Raw genomic sequence first — 21,557 nt, 5'->3', positions numbered from 1 at the left:
AAAATTATTTTCCCTGCTTTTTCTGCCCAAAGCTTTGTCAGGAAACAGAACTAAAACAGTTGAGTCCTAGATGTTTGTAAGTATCACTTAATTACAGAACAAAATTTAGGCCACACAGGGAAATTTACCAGGTATCTTAACTAATTCTAATTTGTAAATTGAATTTTTTTTCCACATAGCATATTTCTTTCAGGAACTCACAAAGCAAAGTTAAAAGTAGGACAATTCTCTGTCAAATGAAAGGCACTTCAAAGAGTTGAAAGGCTTAATGCAGTTAAATGTCAACCAGGGAATACTTAGGCCCCCCAAAGAGCTAAGCTTAATATCTGATTTAAGCCAGGCAATTTCAAAGTGAGAAGAGAAGTTTAAAATGATTTAATTTTTAATTTCCCACGTTGTCACTATTGTAACACCAGTTATATGAAAGGTTAATTTAAGCAACATGAACATTGTAACTACATGATTTCACTTCATACTAAGGTATACTAGAAAATGTTGTAAGATGAATATCAAATCTATGATGTTATGAGTCTTTTTGCTCAGGAGACAACAAATAAAAATAATAATATTAACTCCTCTTGAAAAAATTATAAAAATCAGGCAACTGTGGCCTAGATTGTGAGGATCTCTTATATATGATAAGATAGTCCAGTTTCATCATTTGACATATAAGAAAATGTCAAATATGAAAATACTTTCTTTCTGTATTGCCAAAGCTTGCTTTCTTCATGATTTGGCAATGGTCTCATCAACACTGTCAGCTGTGCTGTTTCCTAAGACTGATCACCTGCAGTCTACTCTCACTCTTCTCCCTCCCCACTCCCTGTAGTAAATAAACCCTCACTGTGTATCACCTGAACTCCACTAGCGCTCTTCTTAAACTCTCACAATCTATTCTTACACTGCTCTCTTGTACTTTTTAAAAACACAGATATTATCTTGGCATTTATTTACTTAATAGAATCCTGGGTTGTATTAGGCAGAGTCCTAGTGGGGAATGTCTGGCATACTCAAATTGGAAACAGAAATTAGGTTGGTAAAATGTTGCCTACACAATGGTGTGGCCCCCAGAATAAGGAGAAACTGTAAGGAATGGTGCAGGATTCTGAGCTGGGAACACTAGGCTTATCTCGAATGATGCAAGAAGGAGAATGAATAACAGACTGTTGGAAGTCAGACACAGCAGTGATGGTATGCTCCGGGTAGGGCTCTGCCTACAGACTTATCAGACTACAAATACCTCTCTGCCTTCCCCTCAAATGCCACCAATTAACCACTTAAAATGTAACTGCAGATGACAGGGGTTCCTTAGTGAAATCTATAGGGATTGGTCTTTAAAGAAAACAAACAAAAAAAAAGACCAAACAACAACAAAAAATCTAGTCCATTTGGGGCTAGAAAGTGGACCTCTCAGGAAAAACAGAAAATAGCATTTTTTTCCTTTTAAAATCAAAGTAAATTGGACTGTCTTTAGTAGGCGTTCGAATACTTTAATGCCTCTACCACATACATTTTAAAGAGTAATGTATTCAGTTACTTTCCCACATGCTATAATCTATTGTGCCATTTTGGATTCCACAACTTTCTATATTTTCTTGCCTTCTTTTTTAACTCAACAAGACTTCTTCCTTCAGATCTCAACACAAATGTTACCTCCTCTTTATAGCCCTCTTCCTGCATGCATTTGGATTGCCAGATCCCAAGATTGTGCCATCATAAAGACTTGCTTTTTGGACCTCTCTCTCTCTCTCTCTCTCTCTCTCTCTCTCTATATATATATATATATATATATATATATATATATATATATCTTTCTCTCTGCTTTTTCCTGTCTCTGTCTCTGTCTCTCTGTCTTTCTCTCTCTACTTAAATAGGGTAGAAAAGAACATTTTATGAGTTGGGAGAACATGCTTTATTTCTTTAGGAGCATTTATATTAGATCTTTTCTTCCATTGTACGAGAAAGAAAGCTAAAATTAGAATTAAGGAAAATGTATAAATGAACAGGATGCTTAACTATCTCTTCAAATAGGGAGAAGGAAAGAAAAAAGGGAGACTAGAAAAATATCATTTACAGCCCAATCCTGTTTTTTAAAACCATGTTCTTCATTGGGAAATTAATTTTGAACAGGCTTGTCTTATAATGACCAAAAACAGACACAGATGACTGAGATTTGGCAGGTCCTCCCCACCTCAGGATGTGAGAATGGTCTTTGTTTCTTATGAGTGAATGCAATTGTGAACTGTTTGAGAGAGAAAAGGTTTCCCAAGCATTATAACCTTGTCCATTGTGCCTGTGGCATTCTGGAGAGAAAGGATAATTCATTCATGGGACCTACATAGACTCACAAGAGACTCTATAGAAAAAGTGAGGTTTTTGATTTTGTTCAGAATAAATATTTATTTCTGGGTATGGTTTAGGCCTGTCAGATAATCTCAGACTCTGGAATGTCAGCTGCATTTCTTCATTCAAAGATTCACATTAGGATACAAAGTGTTTGTGCTGGGAATGGGTATGATAAAGAAATCTTATCAGGGATAGATTTTTTTTTAACCTGTACCACTTATGCAAGAATCTCACAGAACTGTCAGTATCATTGATGGGCTAATTACAAACATAGCTGGTCCAGCGAAGGGGATCCTGAGTGTCCCTGCTTCTTTGCTTCTATGAAATGTCAACTGACAGAATTCTCTTATAGGATTTGAATGTGTATCCTCATTACATTCAACAGCATCAATTAAGCCCTCTTATAATGGTAGAGCCATTTCTCCAGCCCTGAGAACTTTCCATAAATGCTTGTGCATTAGAGTTATGAAACTTGTTTAAGACCACAATCATACCCAGCAGTCCTTCTGCTGTTGCTCATGCTATTGTATGCTGAATGTTTTAACCCCTCTAATTTACATGCTGAAGCTGTTGCCCTTAAAACAAGGGGATTAGGAAGTAATTAGGGTTATGGGAGGTCATAATAATGGAACCTCCTTAAATTAAGGGATTAGAGTCTTCTTAGAAGAGGAAGAGATACTTGACTTTCTAATACTAGCCATCTGAGGTCACAGGGCATTGGCAGCCATCTGCAAGGAAGACAGAATAGGTCTCATGGGAATTTACTGCACTTGGATCTTGGATGCTAAGCCTTAAGTTTTAGCTAATTAAATATTCTATAAAATTTTTAGAAATATTTCTTATCTATACTTTGTAACAATTTTCATAGATTTATTATTTTCACCTATAAATAAATGAGATATGTCTACTTTCAAATATTGTTCTTTGTTTATTAAATTAATACAGTATTTCTGAGTTATGTGCTCTGAGATGAGATAATAAAGTATTATTAGATTTTTACCAGATTTTTCCCAAGCAAAGGTGATATAGTTTAAAATAGAATAAGAGTGAGTATAATCTAGCTATAGTTAAAGAAAGAACAAATAACCTATTACATACTTGTGCCTTTTGATCTTGATCTATTGCTACTGGTATATATTTTCTCTTACAATGAACCACGTTTTAATTATTTCAGGAGTCAATTCTCTTCTACCACCATGTACTTGGGCATCAAATTCAAGTTATCAAGTTTCTGGGGCAAATAATTTTACCTACTGAGACTGCTCTGCTGTACAAACTATTATTGAAGGCCTGGTTACTACTATCTTGACCACCACCATTGAACCTTGGCTGCTCTGTGTTGAAAGTGTATGTCTTAATCAGCGTTTCTATTCCTGCACAAAACATCATGACCAAGAAACAAGTTGGGGAAGAAAGGGTTTATTCAGCTTCCACTTCCACACTGCTGTTCATTACCAAAGGAAGTCAGGACTCGAACTCAAGCAGGTCAGGATGCAGAAGCTGATGCAGAGGCTGTGGAGGGATATTACTTACTAGCTTGCATCCCCTGGCTTGCTCAACCTGCTTTCTTATAGAACCTAAGACTACTAGCCCAGGGGTGGCACCACCCACAATAGGCCCTTCCCCATTGATCACTAATTGAGAAAATGCCTTATAGCTGGAACTCAAGGAGGCATTTCCTCAAAGGAGGCTCCTTTCTGTGTGATAACTCCACCTTGTTTCAAGTTGACACACAAAACCAGCCAGTATAGTGTATATGTTATTGGCATGCCCCAAATCTCACCCATATGTGATTTGACCAGGTATGGGAGTCTGACTCAAGTTGATAAGCACAAGTTTTTAATCTGGAATGTTTACTTTGGACCAGGTGAGAAAGACATCAAATCCTTATATGTCTAGGAAAAAAAAAACAAATTGCATTCTTCCTCTACTGAACAGTTTATTACTGGGTAGAGAAGAGAAGAAATATATCTAGAGAGAGAATTACAAAGCTGGCAAGAACAAAGAGGTAGGGATGAGAGGCAATGAGAAGTTCTACTTGGTGCAGTATTGCTGAGGCTCTGCCTAGTTTATTTTTATCCTTGAGCTCCAGCAAACTCCCTGGGTCTTGTATTAATTCTTCATTTTGATTAAGATAGCTAGTTCTGCTTTTTTCCCTGGCAATAAAAGTGGCAAGTAGATAATACAAAGGTCATGGAAACCATAACATACTCCAGGAAATGAAGTCTCTAACAGGAACTTGGCCACTTTCCTATCCTTGGCGTTGTCTGAGCAGAGTCTCCACACTATATTTTAAAAGAAATTAATTAAATTTTTCTTTCAAGTTACTGAAGGGTCTCTTGGGCCACAGATTCGCCTTACAACGTTTAATAAAAATCTTAAGTCAAGGCTTACTTTTAGACAGTGATACTTTCTTGTTTAAATTAATTTTTGTGTACACTGGATTTTGGAATCATTTTCAAGTAAGCCACTGTTATTTTACTTAATCATCTTTGGCAAAATATTTAGATGACTGTAGGGGAAAAAAAAAACTTGTGAAATTTTATAACAATATCTTTATTTGGATCTAGGTTTTTGTTTTGTTTTGTTGGTTTTTTGTTTGTTTTTTGTTTTGGTTTTTGGTTTTTGGTTTTTTTGGTGGTAGTAGTGGTACCTCTCAATAAAGCATGAACAATTATCTTTTATCACATATTGGGTATCATTTATGCATGCAATGCTATGGGCTAAAACATAAAGACATGGACTATAATATAGAAGTAGCTGTTATAAAACAATTTCATGAGTTCTATAACAGAATCATAGAGGACAGTGTATTAAGTGACTAATATTGAAAATATGAAAGACCATATTTGCATGATACCAAAACCAAATAGGATTATCTCTGCTACCAGACTTAACCTGGCACATGGGCAAGGATGACTGGACAAGGAGCTTAAGTATATACCTGGCCTTGCCTCTCCAGCTCTAGGATTGCATGGACTATCTGCCATACTGAGACTTTTAATGTGTGTTCTGGAATCAAGCTCAGGCACCTAAGCTTGTGTGGCGAACATGCTTCTGGGTGAGCTATTACTCTACCCTTCATTACTCTCTTTATATTTTAAGTTAGTACCTACATTTCTTTTTTATTTTTGCAAGTTTAGTATATGAAATATTAGATAATGTTGAAGTTTCTTAAGAATAATTTCATGAGGACCTGGACTCATGTCCAAATTGTTAAGGTGCCTGCCATGCAAACATGAATATCTGAGTTCAGATTCCTAATACCCACATAAAAGATGGGAGGAAACCAGATGGATTTCTAGTGCTTCTTGGATAGCCAACCTATCTGAATTGATGAGACACAGAGGAAGTAAGAAACCTTGTCTCAAAAGATAAGGTGTTATATTGTAGAACAAGCTTTAAATCCAATGAGAAAGTAATCAGATCATTAGCCTATTCATCCAAGGATCATATCTTATTGGATGTTTGTTATTGTAATTCAAATGGTTCATGGGTAGGAAAAGCTATATTTTTATTCCCTGTTAGTGTTGTAAGTAGCATCTTCTAGTATTATGAAACGAGACAGTAAGAATGAATCTTCCAGGTCAGTTCCAGCTTGATTTATTTACTTCCTGTGACTCAAGTAAGCATATGGTGTCTTCAACAATACAACCCCACTTACAAGTTTTGGTGGGTAATTAGAAGAAAATGATATAGTTGGTATTGGGGTACACTGAGACCCCATTGATCAGTAACTTCAAGGGAGTCAACCCTGGAAATGTGCTTTTGTTTTCCGATAGCTTATGATGCCAAGGACAGGCACTGTCAACCATATCTATGGTAATTAAGACAGAACTCTGTTAAGTGGGCCTGAACCCTTAGGTGGGCTAAGCTTAGGTCATAGGCCCTAGAGCAGAATCTATTAGTACTGCTTTGGTATGGGACATAGTATTAAACTGCCTTTAAACTTCCCTAAGTACCCATATACTAACTCATACAGCTCTCAGAATTCATCAGAGTAGTTCTTTTTAAATTAAATTTAATTTAACTTAGTTAAATTAAATCTCATAAAAGTGTAGAGTAAGAGACTGTGGAGTACCCAGCTGGTACCCAGTTGGTCACCTGTCATATTTCTCTCCACAAGATTCTGATAGCAGGACTGGAAGATTGAAATAAGTATGGGTAGTAGGTGACTGCCGAGAAAGTATTATTGAGAGCACAAAACCACACAGCAGCTCTAGCTGAAAGGACCAGGCCTGCAGAAGATCAAGCTAGTCAAAAGTCCAGCATGGGTGAAGGAAGGATTGCTAAAGGCAAAGTCCATCCCCTGACAGTTTGGGGTAAGTTTTGAAAATCAGAAGGAGAGAACACACAGACAAGGAAGAGAGTGGGGAATGGGGAATGGGAAAAAGAATACAGACGGACTTGAAGGCTCCTGCATGGGAGTGCAGATACTTCAATATAGGGAGTGGCCCTGCTCTATCAGGAGAGGCCATCCTTTTCAACACAGTGCCCAACTTCTGGAGGGATGCACATGGATCCCTGAGGGAAGAAAGACATGCCTACTCTGCCATTCATGGCAGTTGAATTAAGGAAATTTGGAAATCTTGAAATATTATGATGAGTGAAATAACCCAGGCTCAAAAAGACATACACCATATACTCTTTCTCATAAGAAAAAGCTTCTAATTTTCATGTATGTTTTATTTATGTGAGAATGATTATGTATAGACACCATGAAACCAGAAATCAGAAAGGGGCTGATACCCAAGATATGAAGAAATTTATGCTTTTGAGAGAAGTAGGGAGACAAAATACATGTGATCTGAAAGTTGAAGGGAAGTGACTGGGGTGTAACATGTGTAAGCAAGGGTCAGGAATAGGGTCTATGAGAGGGGAGTGACGCCAACATAAAGTAAGCAAACTTCATACTTTGAATGTGAATTTTAAAAAATTATAAGTGAAGTAATAAAGTGACAAACAAAGTTCTGGGAATGTAGAAATAAAATTTCACAGTAAAATAAGGGGGAGCTCTTGTAAGCAGCAAGCAGTGTGGAAAGAAAGTTTTACAGTAGCAAGCAGCAGCTTCAGCCACTGGCTAAGTGTTTTCTGAGAAGCACTAAGAAGCTGTGTTCCAGAGATAGCCAAGGGCATGCTGTAAAAACAAAGTTCTGATGGTCAGAATGTTGAGACAGAGTGACCAGGCCATTCTGACTAAGCTAAGTAAAGCCAAAACAAAAATAACTGGTAGTTGCAATGAAGTGAAGGTCTAAGAAAACAAGATTAGCAATTCTCAAAAGAACCCCCCCCAACCTCTCCCTGTGGTGAATTTTGAAAATCACCACAAACTGTCACCCTGACCTTGTTGCCAACAATCCCTCTACCACCTAGTTACTCAGCCCCTTCCCAGAGACTTTTCAAGGCCAGGTGCAGAGCTGGATAGGGAAGTTGGCTGACTAATCCAAGAACATCTCCCTGAGCAAGCCAACCAATGCCTGATGATCCTTTGTCCTGTGATCCACCAACCAGAGTAAGCCAGCTAGCCTTGTTGAAGAACTCTGCCCTCTGTAAAGTATAAAAGATGTGTGCTTTCTGAGTTCGGGGTTGGCCCTCCCCTCCCCCCCTGTGAAGGTGGGCAACCCCATGTACATAGATCAGTAAACCTCATGTTATTGCAACAACCTATCGTTAATCCATGTTCTCTGGATTGAGCCAAGTTTACTACAAAAGCAAGAAGAAACCAACCACAAAAGAGTTGGGTAAGGGCTGTTCCCTAGAATGTGCAAAGTCCTCTGTGTCACAAAGATAGCCACAGAAAAAGGAACACAAGACAAAATACCTTGCATATGTTTTCTGTCATATTTGGCAATCTGATTGGTAAATTTTTCACTTCCTCCATATTCTCTCAACTGCCTTCCTCTTCAGTCCACCTCTCAGATCTTGGCCCATCGTGTCATATCACAGCCATAACTTTGTGTCTGTTTTCCCTATTTAAACTGAACTGAATCTTCTTTGAAGCCCATAGTAACCAACACCTCTCTCCAGCCCTTTGTTTCCATGTAACCTTAACATCTGAGCCTGGCTTCCAGTCGGGCACAGGGAGTTTAGATCTGAAACAGCACCATCCTCTTTTGTTAGGTTTGTTTCATGTGGGAGACAGAAGCAGAAACTGGGTCTTAGGAAACTAATTACCCTATGGGAGGTAAGGAGGTGCCTTCTCCTGCCTAAGGAGTTACTATAACTCAGTAATTTTGCTTTGTGTTTGTTTGTGAATTTTTCTGGTTATGGCCTGCGTAGTGATATTTGGATTTCATCTGTGTGCAGAAATGATTTTTTTGTGATTCCGTTTAAATATTAAATACTTTTTAAAAAGAGGGGGAAATTAAAATAATTTAGGTCAGAAAATAGAAGTTGATTTTAACAAAGGATGGAGGTAAAAGCCAAAGAAAAGAGGGCGTGAGAGACTCAAAGCCAAATAGTAGTAAAAGGGGATGGGAGGATGGTGGCTAAGTCAGTGGAGTGCCTTGGTGCAAGCTTGAGGACCAGAGTTCAGATCCCAGTCTCCATGTAAAATACTGGACAATTATGTTAATCCCTGTAGAAATTGGCTAGTATGGTATGTGGAGAGTTGGGCAGTCAGACGGTGTCACCTGAAACTGTAAGTTAAGCCCAGGTTCAGTAAGAGATGTCATCTCAATAATGAGGCAGAGAACAATTGAAGAAAGCATCCAACATTGACTTTTGTCATTTACACAGCAGATACATATATCTGTATACACATGCGCACATCCCCATACGAACACACACATACATGGAGACACACATACACACACACACACACACACATACCACAAAACACACAAAAACAGCCAAGACTAACGACAGGCGATTGTCATACTGTGACACAGGGCCACCAAAATGTACTTGTAAAACCTTTAAGTAGCCTCAAGTTGTAGACTGTCTGACATGACCTGGAGAAGGTAAGAATTTAGGATTGTGCTAAATGACAACTGCTTTATGCACTATAGTCATTAGCTGCATGTATCACTGAAGTCTGGTTAGGTTCTGGTCCTGCCAGTAGTTTAGTCAAAAAATGACCTAGATGTTTCTATAAAAGCACTTGTTTAAACATGGTTAAAATGTACTGTCAATTGACTTTAAGTAAAGAGGTTTGCTTTAGTTTAAATAAAGGGACTTTTTTTTTAATTTACTCACAATGTGGGTAGCTCTCAAAGACAGAGACTGAACTTTCTCAAGACTATGAAGAAGAAGGAGGAGGAGAAGGAGGAGGAGGAGGAAGTCAACTTGAAAAACTGGAGTTTCCAGCCTGTTGGCTTGTGCTGTGGATTCTGGATTCAAAGCTGTGCCTTCAACTCTGACTTGAAATTCCAGTTTGCCACCCAGCTGTACAGACTTCTAGTTTGCCAGGCTTGACAATACCATCACATAGACACAACCAGAGAATCTCAACTTATTATGCACATATGTATTTATACACACAACCAATGTTTTACTTAGGGTTTGTGTGTCTGTCCCTTCCTTTAGATTAACAGCTCTTTCAAGTTCAAGTCTAAACTGCTTTATATTAATGCCTGTTTACAAATGTTGCCCAGTTGTACTTTAAGAACACAAAAAGTTGACAGTTCTGCTGCACCAAAAAATGAATTGTAGGCACGATTTTTGGATACAGACTTCCTGCTATGGTCAAAGCTATTTGACTTGAGTGAGTGACTTCATTCTCAGCCCACAGAGAACAGGTTACATTCATTTAAGAAATGGTATAGGTATTAAGATGGTCTATCCATAAAGTTAATCACCAACTGTTTCAATGAAGAATGGTTCTGCTTGGAGGGTGGCACAGACATTAGGTGAGGGTAAGAATTTGGTCCATTAGCTGTGATAATTTGGAAAAACATTCATCTCAGAGAAAGAGTAACTTATAAAGTCCTCTTCTTTAAACTTGATACAAGAGTTACAAATGTCAAGCAAAGCATTCAGTCTCACTTTTTGTTGCTCTCTTACAAGCCACCTCCCTAGTTAATCCTCAAGTTAGCTAAGATGGAGGTAAAATCCTTTGGTGATGTAAGTGTCATTGAAGTACAGCCTTATTACAATGAAATCCAATGTCTAAAAATTGTTCTTATTTTGGGCTTGTACCACAATAAGAGCCAAGATTTTAAACTCTACTAAATACAAAACAAACAAACAAAAAGACTTTATATATTTATGTAACTTTAAAAATACTAGTTGTGATGTATTATTTTGAAATATACAGTTTATATATTTGGAGTTATTTAAAATTTATATTGTGAAAAATGTATTTTCACTATTGCTGTAGATGAGCATCTACATAAGACTGTTAAATTGATTATTGTTTTATATCAAACAACTTTTATAATACTTATTTTTATTATTATAATATTTAATAAATTTTAAGGATATGACAAAAAAGATATTGTAGCTATTGAAGGGGGTCTCTGGGAGGAGTTGGGGTACAAAAGGGAAACAAAATGTGATTTAATTCTATTTACTTAAAATATGTTTTTAAATGTTATCAAATTTAGATAAATTGAAATCATGTAACTTTTCTCATCATAATGCAATAAAAGTTAAAAAAAAGAACACAGAAAATAATTGAAAATTGCTTCATGAATACAAATGTATTGATGGGATTACATTTAAAATGTACTTTTTTTCATAGTGCATACCATATTTTTTAAACATATTCCCCTTCATGACATGGAGATGAATATTTGCTAACTAATATGATTGGAGTTTATGATTACAGTTGGAGAACTTATAGTGTCTCATCAAGCAGGTCAAAGGAATAATTTAAGGAAAATATCTTGTCATTCATTTCTCTGGGATATATTGTTGTCATAATTCTAAATGACCACTAAGTCAGGCCCAACAGAACATGACTGATATATCTCTTAACATGTCATACCCTCTTAGGAAATCCCTTATCTTGATGAGTTTCTGGAAGTCAGCTCCTTTATTATTTGTGTGACCTGTAGTTTACCTCAGGGATAGGAAGAGGTGCCACATGTTGCAAACTCAAATTGTTTTTAACAGCTCTGTGCATTGGAAGAGGCTCTAAGTTAGGCATGTACCCAGCTTTTCGGTCCAGTGGATCTCAGCCTCTGGTCTGTGTATTGTTGCTTGGAAGATGGAAGTTTTGGGCTAAAACACATGTTGAGAATACAGTCTCTCTGTATAGGCTAGAAATGGATTTTCCCTTCAGATCTGAGGCCATTTGTGGGTACCTTCATGATACAACATAACTAGATATGTTTAGTCTTGAATGATGTCCTGTTTTTTTATTGTAAGTAGGAAAAAAACCCTCAAAATACAGAAATATAAAAACTTCTTCCATAAGGAGATATGAAAGGAGAGCAGTGGTAATGCTTCCTGAACTTTCCCGCTGTTCATGTTCTATCCGGAGCTGGGAGACATGACTTACCTCATTGGTCTTCTTCGGTTGCCAAGGCAACACAAGATGGCCACTGCGATCTGAGTCACAAGGAACCCGAATCCGATACCCAGCAGAGTCCATATGTCTAGGATTTCAAACCCACAAAAGAGATGATCATGATTCAAAAAAAAATTAAAAATTCCATGCTGTTTGTTTAATCATAATGTTACCTACAATTCTGAGTATACACGAAATCCTCAGTGGAAAGGATAGACCTGATGTGGCATCGATTTCCTGTCCATCCTTGTCCACACCTGGAAAAGAAAAAGATGTGAGATTTGAAAATAAAACAAAAACAAAACAGAAGACAAGTTGAGCAGCATTGTAGTGACACTGATGATAGCTGAGATACCTGTAGATAAAGGGAACATAAGAAAAGTGGCTCAGAAACCAGAATGAAACAGTACATGTCATTATTCTCATACTTTGGTACACTAAGTTTTGCTGTAATCTATCCCCTTGTGGATTTTGAAAAGCAGATAATGGATTTCACTCAACTTTTTGTTGTTGATGTTGTTTGTGAATATTGACACTTTTTTATATTTTCACTAGGCTCCATTATCATTTGAGATGATTTCTCATTTATCTCAAATTCAAAAGCTCTCCTATTGGCTGTCTACCTATCTTTATGTGTGCATGTCTGAGCATAAGCATGGGGCCAGTAGACAACCTTGGGTGTTCCTCTGTTGCCATTCACCTCATTTTGAGATAGAGTCTCTCATAGACCAGAAACTTGACATGTAAGCTCAGCTGGAGGGCTGGGGAAGTTCTGGACCCACAAGCATCTGTCTCCTCAGAGCTGGGATTCCAAGCATACCACCAAGCTCCATTTTTTAAAAGATGGATTCTAGGGCTTAAACATGGCTCCTCATGCTTAAAAGGCAAACACATTACAATCCAAGCTCCTTCCCAGCACCCATAATGTCAATGAAGAGGCTGAGTTCTGACCAATAACTGATTCATCAATTCAATGTATAGATTAGCATACATAAAAACCAGAATACAAATATCCTTATCATCACAAAGAAATGATTCTTTAATCACTTAGATTCACAATTAATTTATATTAATATCATTTGTACTTTAGCAAAAAATACTCAGATCACACCAAGCTTCTGTCACCTACTTTATTCAGAAATTGTAAAATTGGTCACAATGGAATAGTGGAATAAGATTATCCTCAGAACACGGCAGTCTGCAACCATATTGCCTGTCTAAGGGGCATGTTTGTTTGTTTGTCTCTTTGCTGTGACAGGGTCTCCCCCCTCCCTTTTTCTCTAGTGCTAACTAACCTATAATTCAATATTTAGAACTTGCTGGAGTTGATCTCACAGAGATTGACCTGCCTCTGTCTCTCAAGTGTTAGGATTAAAGGCCAGTGCCATCATGCCCAGAAGAACATTTTTATTTCTAAGTAATTTTTCCTGGTATAATGAGTCCCCAAGTGAGCATGGAAGTTAATATCTATGATCTTATTTAGCAGAAACAATGTGACACAAATTGAAATGGTTTTGACTAGATGATCTGTAAGTTCATGGTCTGTGCTACAAAATAAGTTTAAAGTTAACTTTTGAATACGTGCTTTTAAACCTGCCTATCAGAAGCATTGCTTACTGTGCTTGCTGGTTTTATGTCAACTTAACACAAGCTAGAGTCGGAGAAGAGAGCACATCAGTTGAGAAAATGCCTCCATAAGAAGGGCTGTAGACAAGCCTGTAGAGCATCGACATGATAGATGTGAGAGTGCCCAGCCCATTGTGACTGAGGCCACATCTAGGCTGCAGGTCCCAGGTTCTTTCCTAGAGCAGACTGAGCCTGCCACGAAGAGGGTGCCAGTGAGCAGTACTTTTCCGCAGCTTCCATCTTCCTGCCCTGTTTGAGTTTCTGTCCTGACTTCCTTTGATGATGACCAGTGATGTGGAAGTGTAAATCAAATAAGCCTCTCCTCCCCAACTCTCTAACTAGGACACTAGGTGAGCCCACGTTTTCTGTCAATCTTCCCTTTGAATCTGAAAAGGTGGGTAAATGAAAGCATTTTTTTTCTCGAGAATGGAATTGTACTAAATTAAAAAGTCCTATTTACAGGTTCTAGAAGGTCATTAGACAGCTCTCATTTGTTAAGTAAATATTCCTTAAAGAGTAGGAATAAAGTACAATTTTGAAGTTTATGAATTTCAGATGAAAATAGATTTATTGAATTTGGTGTATTTAGTTTGTATTCTCACAATACTTAAGACTGTAAGTCTTTTTTGTCTCCTTGCCAGTCCTCATTCAACAAAGAGCACTACATGGCATTCTTTCCATGTGGATGCTGGTGTGGCTGACAGATACTTGTGAATTCTGTGTGGATTCAGAGTTCCTTAGGATTCCAAGAGTGCCATAATCCTGATGTCAGGTCTACAGAATCTCTATTTCAGGCAAACATTCCATATTTGAATATTTCTACTGAGATAAATCTTATGGAAATCTCTGAGAATTCCACTTGAAAAAATAACAAGGAGAACCAAAGAATACAAAGAGAGAGCACAAATGATTCCTACCAGTTGTCTCAATGTTTGTTTACCAGTTCATCTTTTGTCTGTGCCTGCAGTCCTTCCACCTATACTTAGATAAGGACATTACCTAAAACCTGGAGAAGTGAACTCAGAGGAAGAGGAAGGAGAGGTCTTTACAGGGATGCAGAGAGAAGTCAGAACACTTAATGCGTTTTCATCTGTTTCTCACACAAAACCTCCTCTATGGAAAAACCAGTTTGAAGTAATCATGGAAATTTGATTCACAGAGTTCTGGAAATTTTCCATGGCAGGGTGGTCCTCTGCCTTTGAACCAGATTCTAAGGACAGCATCAATACCATGCCAGGATGATATCTGCCCATTCTTCCAGCAACAACACTGAAATATTTTTTCCTGCCTCTCTTGGAGAACTATACTCAGGAAGGGAATAAAGAATATTCTTTCTTTTCTACCTATAGCCGAATAGATTCATTTCCTCCAGGCTTACCATACATCCTATTAAATATCATGGAGATGTTTTTAGAAGAAGATACTAGCATTTGTTTCATCATCATTTTTACAGGGAGTTTCTCATTTACTGAGTCCTTAGGATTAGGATAACAAATGAAAACAAAACAATGTCTAACACCCCAGAATAAAGACTGTTTGCAAATTTAGTAGTGTATGGGGAGATGATATACTGTCAGAGGTGAAGAGTCAAGTCCCTTGTATGAGAAATGAGTCAGGAAAAGTGGATAAGCTATGGTACTGGAACCAGTATGCTGCAGTTATACAGCTAAGAATCAAAGAACAACACCCAAACAAAGGCAGTCTAGTCACAGAGATAGAATCTGGGTGTATGGTCCAGCTGCTTGGCAAGTTTGGAACTGTTGCATAATTGTCTATTACTGAGGCTAGAAACCTGCTCCAACAGGGGACAGGGCAAACGTTCATCATATACCTTGACAATTAATGACCAAAATGTTCTCTATAGGAATTACTTAGCTACTTTATGCGTAGACAAGACTGAAAGCAAACATAGTTTTATCTCTTGTGTCTGGCCAAAGTATATATGAAGGCCATGAGTGCCTTGTACTACCTATGCTTGCCTAGTACATAGCTTTCTAATTTAGACTGCTTGAATATTAACAACTCTTCTCCCATCCCTCTGGCCTTCCCTCCCTATCTCTATGTAGATGTGATCACCTCCCTATTTTTTCATGCAAAAAGAAAGAAAAACAGGTCTAATAACTTTGGATGGTTAATTATATCATTTTAAATGCATTTAACAAGTGTTTATTTTATTCAAAGTGACCACTTGAAAAATATACAGAAATCTGATTTATTTAGTTTTATGCATCTGTTTTGACAGATTGCATATATAGTAAATTTTACATTTTAGTCTTCTTATAACTCTTAAAGTTCAAACTATGACCCACTTATAGCAAGCATTGTAGGTACTTGTCCCAAGTTCATTTCATCAAATCCCCCCACATTAAACTCTATGTAGCTTTCCTTTATTTTGCATGGAAAGTGACATATCTGATCTTTAGCATTGTCATATCCTCCTTACAGTGAAGAGTGTGCATCAGCACACATATTCACTGCCAGCAGAGGTGGGTTTATAGATAGACATAGACATACATCTAGGAAAGTGCTTGGTAATAAGGGCTTATGCTTTGGTAACTATATATCCTTAAAGAAATTCTTTCTCGACTCTGATGTGAAAGAGGAAGCATGCTTGGAGCTCTGTTGCAATCTCAGAGAGTCCCCTTGGTTTTCTGGAAAAGTCATTCTGAGAATATGACTAATAGGAAGACGGAGTCACTGGGAGATAGAGAAATGGTGGTCAACTCTGGTGTCTTCCCTCAATTCAAAATTCAGTTCTCCATGGTTAGGCTTTTGGATTTGAGTCTACATTTTTTAAAATCATGTTGATCACTATAATTTAAGATTTATTAGTTTTAAAATTCTTATTTATGTGTGTCTGTATGAACGTATGCTTCAGGTGTTCTGGGCCCACAGTGGCCAGAGGAATTCCTTGAGTTCTCTGGAGCTGGAGTTAGGACAGTTGTGCTCCAAATTCTGTCTTCTAGAAAAGGACAGGAGCAGTGTGCAATTTGATATATCACTAATGAGACCTATAATTTAGCATTGTAGAAGATATGCTTGTGTCCTATTATCATTTTTATACCAATGGATCAGAATTGTTAATGCACAGCTGTCACTTTTGCTAAGAAGAGCCAGGATCACTACACAGTTAGTGCCACATTAGCATGTTACAAACTAGGTCATATTTCTTCATCTCACCCTTGAAAGATGAACTCATGGAGAAACTGAGTTTTATATCCCTAAGTAAAGTATGCTGAAAAACATTCCACTTTGGATTCTCAGACTGCCCTGTGCTGATCACAAATGCTTTCTTCCCCTGGACTTTCTCATGTTAAAATGTGGAACACCCCATAGTTGGATATCACTATAATTGGCATTATAATTTTTATGTTAGAAAATAATGATTAGGAGAAATTTCAGATCCGGATAGTCTCAAGTTCATATGTCCCATCAAACCTTAGCTGGAATATCTGGAAATACAGAAATATAGTGCAAGTATGCACCTGGGATAATGGATACATAGAGGAAGCCTAGAAAACCAAATAAAAATCAACTGCTCTCTGTGTTCGTGGCTTTGTGAAGTCTAGACACTTCAGGCTCATTTATGAAAAGTTGTAATGAAAGCTTACAGAATTTATAGAATTACACACACACACACACACACACACACACACACACACGCACGCACGCACACACAAAACACATGAGAGTACACTGTCTCATGATAGTCCAAGCCCTTGTAGATATAGTATTTTGCGTTTTCATATTCATCCTGGTCATGATTGTTTCCCACTGAGTGTTGTTCTATATCCCAACAGTTTGGCCTTTTAACTAAATCCAGAAAGTGTTGACTCCAATCCCTTCAGGGACATTTAACAATCATGCAAGAAGAACAAAAGTCATTGGCACATCTGATTTCAAGGCCTATCAAAAATGTCCCTAAACAGTATAATCTTTAAAATTATTGAAGTAGGTACATGGGCAAGGAAGATAGGCCACTTTTGAATGTATTTCTACCCACTGCTATTTCTCCTACAGAGAACATGGAGACACTCTGAAGGTTTTGCTCAAACTGAATGTTTTCTGGTTGATAGGCTGGAACTGTATCAAGAAAATAGGTGTAGGAAGTATATTAACATCATGGATGAGTTTACTGTAATAGGAAAAAAGTAGGAGGAGCCATTGAATAATCTCTGAGCCACAGAATGTAGCAACTTCACAGTGAATTTCAGTGATTAATTTGTTTGGACTAATTTTCCCCATGACTAATTAGCTCCAGCATGTTTTCCAAAATTCGTAAGTATTACGTGGAGCCCACCTGAAAGAAAAAGATAAACATCCTTCTCCATTCATGCATACAGGTCTGTTTTTTTTTTTTATACAAAGAGGAGAAATAAAATATAATTAGATTCTTTCAGGTACAACCAGCACACTAATCTTTCCTAAATTATAGCAGGTCTTCTGCTATTAGCAGGTTCTGATCAAGGTGTCAGTGGAATAACTCATTTCTGGGTGTACCTGGCAACACCCATTCATTACTTTCCCACACCTGGAACACAAGCTCATCTTGTCCTTCTTGTCATTTGTGTACACGCCCCAGCTCATTTGTCATACTGCCAGGGCAAAGCCACACACTTGCTGAGCTTGTGTTCATGGACTAATGTAGAAGGAAGAAGGTTTGCCTTGGTGGTTTAAATGAACTGAATTGTGGTCTCAAGCAATAGAATCAAGGTTAGCTTATTTATAATTGTTCTAATGGCTTTGAAGGAAACAGAAGGGAGTTCAGAGGCAGGGTTACTTCCTAAAGATACTGTTATATGAACATTTAAATTTAAAGGCAATGAATACAACATTGAGATATCACCCAATTTTGCCATGCCTTCAGAAAAATTGAGAACATGTGTATTTGTTTGACTTCTAATAAGTAGGAGTAAAAATAAATCCTGAACTTACTTTAAAATGTCAAGCTCACCATGAAAAAATAAAATAAGCTCCGTGCTTTAAAATATTGGTGATCTCTGGTTGGTGGTTTAATCCCTGGGAGTTCTGAGGGGTCTGGTTGGTTGATATTGTTCTTTCTATGGTGTTGCAAACCCTTTCAGTTTCTTCAGTCCTTTCTCTAACTCCTCCACTGGGGACCCCATGCTCAGTTCAATGGTTGTTGGCTGCAAGCATCTGTTTCTGTATTTGTCAGGCTCTAACAGAGCCTCTCATGAGAGAGCTATATCAGGCTCATGTCAGTAAGTACTTCTTGACATCCAGAATAGTGTCTGGGTTTGGTAACTGTATACGGAATGGATCCCCAAGTGAGTGTCCATAGTCTCATCTGCATATATACCAGAGGATGGCCTTGGCAGGCATCAATGGGGCTGGGGAGAGGCCCTTGGTCCAGTGAAGACTCAATGCCTCAGTGTAGGGAAATGCCAGGGCATGTAGGTGAGTGTGGGTGTGTGGGTGTTAAAACACCCTCATAGAAGCAGGTGGAGGTGGTATGGAATAGGGAGGTTCTGGGTGGGAGACTGGGAAATGGGATAACATTTGAAATGTAAATAAAGAAAATATCCAATAAAAAATACTGGTGATGAGAAGACTGTGTTAGTTGGAAAAGTGCTTGCTGCTGAAGCCAGAGGACTGGAGTTCAGTTCCCAGCACCCTATAAAAAGCTAGGCATGGTGGTGCCTACTTGGGATCCCAGCACTGTGCATGTAGAGACAAGTGAATTCCTGGGGCCTAATGAGAGGCTCTGTCTCATAAACAAGGATCCTGTGCAGCATGCAACAACACCTGTGGTTGATCTGTGCCATATATACACACACACCTCGATATATGGGTACATGCACTTATACACGGTATAGACACATGGACACGCACATACATCTGCTCCCCCACAGCCATACATATACACTTCTGAAAAAATGACAATGACTCTATTTGCCTCTTCAATTTCATTGAATTCATAGTGTCTCATTGATTTTTACCTCACAACTTGTTAATGTCTTTCAGCCCCATTTCATTCCTGCCCTTGGGCCTGGCTAAAAGTCCCTGCCACTTTGGTATGGCAATAGGTCTCACCTGGGTTTATGGTCTGCAGAAATATATCATATTATATAACTTGACTCAAAATCTTCCCTATGTTTTCAGTGCTTTTAGAGTCCTGTCAGGTAAGATAGCTCTGTGTAGAAAGACTTTTCTGAAATGGGCTTCACAGCTTTTATCTCAGTTTTAGTAGAGCTCATGGCCTCCTTATACTTGTTCACAGTGCCTTCACTGAAAGAGAGTCTTTTCTACTCTAGGACATTTCAAGACCTTTACTGTCAATGGCTAGAAGATGCTCTCATTTTTTACCCATGTAGGTAGCTAGTATTTATTCCCTTAAGGCCAGAGACTAATTGTCACTGACTTCTGGAGACTTTCTTTTATGTCCTAACATGACTTAGACATTCCAAGTTTGGCTCCATGCTGTGCTGACAGCATACAATCACACAGTACTCCAGTGATGTCCATGTTAACATCCTTCAAACCAAATTTACTGAAGGCAAGGCCTGAAGGTCTTCACTCTTACAGGATCTAAGTAGTTCAATTCTGTGTGTAAATGTTTGCTGAAAATATCTACAACCATCAACAATAGCTGTTAATATCTGGATTATATATCATAGTCATCAAAACACTTCTCTTTTGTGCATACATAATCTTCACTAAACTGTAGCATCACCATTTATAGCTTTAGTATACCTTAGAGTTAACTGGGACACTGTCCCAAGCATTTACTGATGAGCCCAGCTCTCAGAGTTTCATATGTAGTAATTGAGATGTGGCACCTAACAGTTTCTCAGATGCTCTTGACTCTTATGTTCTGAAGACTCTACTTGGGAACCTTAGTCAGGGAGCATTGCTTGAGGTTAAATCAACCATTACTAACTCAGAGAAAAAGAAGAAAACATAGAGCAATAGCTATTTGTTCAATGAGTTCAGCTTCTTTAATCTTTCTTGAATTTTTGTCCTCATACTATATTTAATACTAGTAAAAAAAGTTATTTAGTTCCTCATAAAACATTGTTTAGTTATCAGATTCTGTCCTTAGAGGATAATATTTGAAAGATACAAAATATGCAGTCCTTTGTGGTTTTAATTTCAACTTGCACTTGGAATCTGAGTTAGGCTGCACAGTGTTGCATATGTAGACTGGAAACATGTTAAATGTTAATTATTACAGTAAAGAAAGAATCTTAATTACTTCTGAGGAGAGTGAAGAGAAAATTCAAATTATCTTTCCTATGTTCAAACAGGTGTGTGGTATGCTGGCATAGTAGAAACAATAGAATAAAATATTTTTAAGTTAAAAATAGTCCTGAATTTATGTTTTATACTTTCTGTTCCTCCTGCTTTCTTCTTGTTGTTATAGAGTAGTAAGTGTCCAGAGCTTCATGGGAAACAAAAGAAAAATGAAAGAAGAAATAATAAATAATCCATAAACTGGACAATTGAAAACAGACTACCTATCAGTAGAAACTAGACTCCTTTAATACAGTTTTGTTGAGGAATATTACTTCTAATACAAAATAATTTGTGGGTATTATTTTTCTTCTCCACATAGAGTCTAAAAATAATTTTCCTTTAAAAATATATTTTCAACTTAATTCTAGAAATACATTTATTCATACTTTGTCTTACACACTGAAATATACATGAGCACACAAGCACAATATGGGAAGGTTTAAAATGGAGAAAGAGTAAACCATGAACTTCTGGGTTCTGGAAAAAAATTTCACCAGCCATATTGCTCACTAAGAAACTGTAGGAGTCTCAGACTCACTTTGACATTTTGGTAAAGAAAGAAAGGCTTTACTTGTGATTACAAAAGCAGAAATCTTCCAGTGGCTCTATATCAAAGTGAAGAAGGATTACAAACTCAATATTCTGCTTTTTGAGAAATTACTGAGTGCTTTCTGTTTTACTTCAGCCTTGTTATAGGCTCCAGGCAACCTCATCATCAGACTATATTCTTTCTGGCCTCCAAACAGACTTATGGTAAAGATAATACCATAGCATATACACAACTATCTTATTCTTCTCTCATATGTCTCCTGTGACAAGTCTACTTTAGCAAGGTTCCATATATGTACATATCTACATATATATATATATATAT

General features: G+C 37.6%; 1 protein-coding gene across 1 annotated transcript in view; it reads right to left on the bottom strand.

Annotated features, from left to right (window-relative positions):
• The window catches only part of Malrd1 (MAM and LDL receptor class A domain containing 1), a 694,431-nt gene that overhangs the window by 21,265 nt on the left and 651,609 nt on the right, over positions 1 to 21,557 (bottom strand). Inside the window, exons 36-37 of the mRNA XM_031373295.1 lie at positions 11,978 to 12,057; positions 11,792 to 11,888 (exon numbers count right to left, since the gene is read on the bottom strand). Of these exons, the coding sequence (XP_031229155.1) occupies positions 11,792 to 11,888; positions 11,978 to 12,057 (177 nt within the window). The remainder of the gene's footprint in view (positions 1 to 11,791; positions 11,889 to 11,977; positions 12,058 to 21,557) is intronic.

The sequence above is a fragment of the Mastomys coucha genome, unplaced genomic scaffold (assembly GCF_008632895.1).
Source record: "Mastomys coucha isolate ucsf_1 unplaced genomic scaffold, UCSF_Mcou_1 pScaffold15, whole genome shotgun sequence".
NCBI lineage: Eukaryota > Metazoa > Chordata > Mammalia > Rodentia > Muridae > Mastomys > Mastomys coucha.
This window is presented reverse-complemented; position numbering and strand designations above follow the sequence as displayed.